The sequence below is a fragment of the Notothenia coriiceps genome, unplaced genomic scaffold (genome assembly GCF_000735185.1).
Source record: "Notothenia coriiceps isolate Sejong01 unplaced genomic scaffold, NC01 NC01_scaffold00003336, whole genome shotgun sequence".
Taxonomy (NCBI): domain Eukaryota; kingdom Metazoa; phylum Chordata; class Actinopteri; order Perciformes; family Nototheniidae; genus Notothenia; species Notothenia coriiceps.
The window spans coordinates 1-5,299 of NW_011336037.1; the positions used below are offsets into that span (position 1 = coordinate 1).

At 42.6% G+C, this 5,299-nt stretch overlaps 1 protein-coding gene across 1 annotated transcript; it reads right to left on the reverse strand.

Moving 5' to 3' along the window:
• Positions 1-252: 252 nt before the first annotated feature.
• On the reverse strand, positions 253-4,823 carry LOC104941376 (ranBP-type and C3HC4-type zinc finger-containing protein 1-like). The gene is made up of 5 exons (XM_010766468.1): positions 4,445-4,823; positions 3,732-3,832; positions 3,125-3,295; positions 2,304-2,424; positions 253-280 (listed from the first exon to the last, which is right to left on the reverse strand). Exons 1-4 carry the CDS (start codon positions 4,788-4,790, stop codon positions 2,344-2,346), a joined length of 699 nt encoding a protein of 232 aa, XP_010764770.1. The 5' UTR covers positions 4,791-4,823; the 3' UTR covers positions 253-280; positions 2,304-2,343.
• Between the last annotated feature and the right edge of the window lie 476 nt (positions 4,824-5,299).

Here is a 5,299-nt window from a genome sequence, read left to right on the forward strand (position 1 = left end):
CTGACGTAGCTCTGAGCCTTCAGAGGTTTCCCCTGACGCAGGTCGTCTGCCACCTGTCTGGGGAGCATACCTGTGAAACAACAGGAAGTGGTCATGAAGTCATTTCAAACATAGACTCTGACTGCCTTTCACTCTGTTGTATGTGTGTGTGTGTGTGTGTGTGTGTGTGTGTGTGAGTGTGTGTGTGTGTGAGTGTGTGTGTGTGTGTGTGTGTGTGTGTGTGTGTGTGTGTGTGTGTGTGTGTGTGTGTGTGTGTGTGTGTGTGTGTGTGTGTGTGTGTGTTACTGTAAAGCAGCCGGTCAGTTTTCTGTTTCTCGTGCGTCAGGTCCTGAGTCCTCTCAGCCACCAGGACCTCCAGGTGCTTGCTGTACTTCTCCATCTGGAAAACAGCCATTATGTAAATAAATAAATAAATGAAGAAAAGATGATCTGTGTTTGTCCCGTGGGAAGAAGAGAGAGCGTGAGCAAAGGACAGGTTCACACCAGGTAACACTAACATATACAAAATGATGTAACTGTTTAGAAACAAGATATCAATAAGGTAGAATAACTAGTGGCTTCAGCTAACAGTTCATTATCACTACATGTGCAGATAGGCCTTCTAGATTAATGTTTATAAAATAGATTAGATAAATGTCACAGTTTCTGTTTCTAAAATGGGGGTCTATATGTTTAAAACGTTTATTTATGTATTGATCACCAGGTTCATCATCATGTCCACCGGGCTGACTTTGATCGGGTTGACCCGGTTGACAAACTTCTTGATCTGCTCGAAGGTCGGGCGGTGAAACGGATTCTGAGAGCGACATCTCCGGATCAACTATGGAAACACGGGAGGGACAGAAAGGACGACAGGACAGGTAAGAGACACCTGTGTTGTGTTTGTTAGGAATGGGGGTTCACCTGTACCTCTCTAATTGAGGTAAAGGTAATTTACCGTTTTTAACATGCTTTCCAATAATACATGTATTTATTTGATTCCGTTTTCATAGATGTTGGGTGTAATTCATTCCTAGTACATGAGGGGCAGTATCTGAAGTGATACTTGTGTTTATGAAATATACAAAAACTATAACCATTGAAGTAAAAGGTCTCCACAATGTCCAAAACATACATTAGATTAAAGTCCAGCTAAAACGTTAGTGAATTATATTATCTATTTTGTAAAGATGTAATGAAAGGACATTATTTACATTTACTAAATGGCTTAGTTGAATACTCGATTCTGATTGGTCAATTCAGAACACGTGACACGTTGTTAATACCGAACAGACAGACCGCTGTCAATGACTTATTGACCGTTGTTAAGGACGCTCACATCTGCACAAACAAGTCCGTTCGATTTAACTGTATACAGTTTGGCCGAAAAGCGAACTGCATGCAGTTTGCTTTTCTAACTGACAAGACAAGAGAGACAAGAAAACAGCGGAGAAGTAACGGGCAAAAACCCTCCTTTTACGCAGCGGTCCAGACACAGACATCAAACGGCGACACATATTCAGTGTGCAGTTACTTTGGTATTAGGGCAGGGATATCTAGATACTTTCCAAGGTCTGACATAATTAATTGTGCTTCTTTTAAAGCAAGCAACGATGTTTTCAAATCTGTAATCAAAAAGCTCCTCAGAAGCGCTATGGAAGCAGTTCCTGCCGTTGCTACGTTAGTTCAAACAGTAACAACGGACTATTTTTCTTAGCGGATGCATGTCAATTTAAATCAATACATACAACTATTTTTAAATCAATAAAATCATTTTCTAAATCCATAAAAGCATTTCAATTAATAGTGGGAGTCATAACGTTACTTTGTTGAGAATGTGGCCGTGTGATGAGCGGGATAATGTGCAGAGACTTGGTCATTATGGGGAAAAGAACACCTTCATGCTGATCTAGATCCCTCCGCTTCGCGTCGCGCTGCTGATCAGCCTGTCGGTGTTCTTTTCCCCATAATGACCGCGTCGCAGCACATTATCCCTTACATAATTCTGCTCGGGGTAAAAACTTCCTGAACAAATCATAACTAGGGGATGCCAACTGCAATACAAAAAATAGAAGTATCAGGAAGTTTTTACCCCGAGCAGAATTATGTAAGGGATAATGTGCTGCGANTACTGGACCGGATAAAGCAGATCAGCCCTGTGATGTCTCACGCTAACATGCAGCGGGACTGCTGAGGGGGCTTATATAACACACACACACAACTATGTAGTCATGTCTACACACACACCATCCATGTATGTATGTACTTGAATAATGTATAAAGCATCCTTCATTTTAATGTGTTGTATCATAAAGTTTGTCTATGTGTGTGTGTGTGTGTGTGTGTGTGTGTGTGTGTGTGTGTTCAGTAGTCCTGGTCCAGGTTAAACAGGAGTGAGTTGTTTTGAGCCTCAGCACTCCTCAGCACCTCTCTTCTCCCTTTCTCCTTTAAAAAAACAGAGACAGAAGAGAAGAGAGTAAAACTGAGGGGCCGGCAAATTTGAACTTGAATCAATGTCAGACTTTCCCCCTGCTTAGCATTTGGTCCAACGTGGAGCCCTGTGTTGCTTTAAGGGCTGTACCTATGTTATTCCTTCATTCTAAACTTGCAACTAAGATAATTGCCTATAATAGTGTGTAATTACATTTTATAAATGTACTTTTTGGTGCTGTTAGATTGCTGCATTTCAGATATTATACGTCTAAACATATTATATGTTTAAATTTGTCTCATTCACAGACTGAACCATCGTCTCTTTGGACTAATCAGACATTTACCATTAGATCACATAAGAAATCCTCATGCCAACGTCTATTTGTATGTCTATGTGCTTGAATTAAAAGCACATGGCTCTTTTATTTCCATTCTTAAGTTGAATGTGGGCCATTTGAGATTTACAATACTTTGATATCCCCACCAATTGATCAAACAAATGAAATAGGTGGAGGTATATGTTATCATACCGTAAATACAGATATTTTAATAGATATAAGTGTCATTTTAAATCTCTGCCACCATCAAACCAAGGTTTTACTCTCAGTTCATATGGGTGGATGAAGCTTTTGTTATAGAGTGTACTGTGTGTGTCAGACTGAGTGTTCAGGTGTGCAGGTGTTCAGGTGTTCAGGTGTTAGTGAGTTTCTACCTGCTGGTACTGTCTGACCGCCTCCTTCTCCTGCTGGATGCGTCTGAGCTCCAGGTCGTCGGGCCGGTACCCCCCCGGCACCACGTATCCCTCAGGGCGGTTGGTGCTGCAGATCTCACAGCCCGGACGCGTGGGTTTGTTGATGTATGTGCAGGACGGACACGCCCAACCCTGAGGGGTGGGATCAATCAATCAACAACGTTATTAATCCCGCAGGGGGCAATTGGTAATGAGAAGCTTTTGTCATGTACACAGGCAGGAAGACACAGGAAGAAAGCACACAGATACACCCAGGAGCCTGGATGTGGATCATTCCAATGTACACGATTAATTGTTCAAAGCATCACAATAAAGAGGTAAATAAATAATCAAGTTAAAAAATGAATTTGGCAACAGATGAAATTCATGTGCAAGAACATGACCTGGAGATGAATTTCACCTGTTGCCATCAGGGCGTAGATATGCTCTACCTGCTCTTAAGAGAAAGAACATGTGAGAAACACAGCTACCTACTTTAAATATGACATATTTGATCAAACATTGAGCATTTCTAAAAGTGTGTAAATAATAAAGTTTGGTTCTTATTAAAGCATGACTGCTCTCTTACCTGTGTGGAGGCTGTGTTGGGGGTCAGAGCTCTGTTGAGTTGAGGCATCTCCATGTTGGCTAGATCTCTGATCTCACGGATGTTCCCTCTCTCAGACCCGCCTGAGACAGAACAAAGCATCTAATAAGCAACCAGGAATGTTTCATATGTGTGTATGGTTGTACTTTAGTGTTGTTGGGTCACGGTAGGGCTTGAGCCAACATCTAGCAGAGCAGTGATCTCTTTACATTCAGTTTTAGTAGAATTGCACTTTCTTTTTATACAACAAGATTAAGCAATGTTATAAGGTCATGCTAGAGAAGCATATGGGTCGTAGCATTGCATTTAAATACCCTGTAGTTTTCAATGTAAAGTTCTTTATTCAACTGTGTTTCAGTGCCGAGGTAATGACTTCTGGTATTGTTGCAGCATCAGATTTTTCTTACAGTATATTATGAAGCGCTTCAGATCCTTTTCCTACCTACTGCTAAAACAGTTAATGATTCAAAGCGTATTGTAGTAAACTAAACACTGAACTAAGAGCTGTAATCTCATGTGTGCCCTTGACATTTAGAAGTATTATACAGGAAATGCAGATACAGGAAAACATTCCTTCCCACTGCAATAACTCTATATAACAAATCACCTCTGGCTGGCAAAATTAGGATCAATCTTATCTCTTATCTCTTATTAAAAAATCTAATCTGATAACCATCACAAACGCCCTCCCTCACCCGTGCTGCTGCTGCTGTGGAGCCTCGCAGGCAGGGTGGTGTACGGCCTCCGGTCCAGAGAGGAGGGGCCGTTAGCAGAGGTAGCGTTCAGCAGGGGGGTGGGGGGAGGCAGAGAGGGAGGGGTGAGGAGAGGCAGAGAAGGAGGGGTGAGGAGCAGAGCACTCTCCTGGTCCTGCTGCAGGGCCTGGAGGGAGAGGCGAGCGTGTCGGGCGGACAGGAGGAACAGGAAGGCCGAGTCGTCGTTCTGACGGACCCCGTACGAGGCCAGGGAGCGCTGGTCGCTGCACAGACACTGACCGATCACCCAGCGCTGCACCCGAGGGTGGAAGCCGTACTCCAGGAACATCTGGGGAGGAAGAACAGTGGGGAAGACATTTTAGCTTTTTTAAAATTAATTTCTGATTCTGTGAAAGCTCGATATGTCATTTTATGCCGTGGTTTCTCATTTAAAACAACGACAAAAGACAGAGTTTGTGTTCTGAATGTCCTCTTCCAACATGATAACAAAGGTATCCCAACTGTAGCTGTGAACATGACAGGATGTGTGATTACCTAGAAGAGCATCAGGACTGTTTGAGGCATATGATAGCTATGTGATTAACATGATGATTCAGCCTCTATGGAGAGAGACATATGACAAGCATGATCATTTCTGACGTGGAGCTAATCTGAAGTAAACATTAGCCGCGTTATGTACTTTTCCCACTTTAGTTCCGATATAGTTCCAAAATGTCGCGTTCACACCAAAAAGAGCCGGAACTAAAATGAGTTCATGAGAACCTTTTTACCCCCTTTTCCGTCCCTGCTAGAGAGCAGGGAGTCTCATGCGGCTCTCTTGTGAGAAAAGAGCTATAT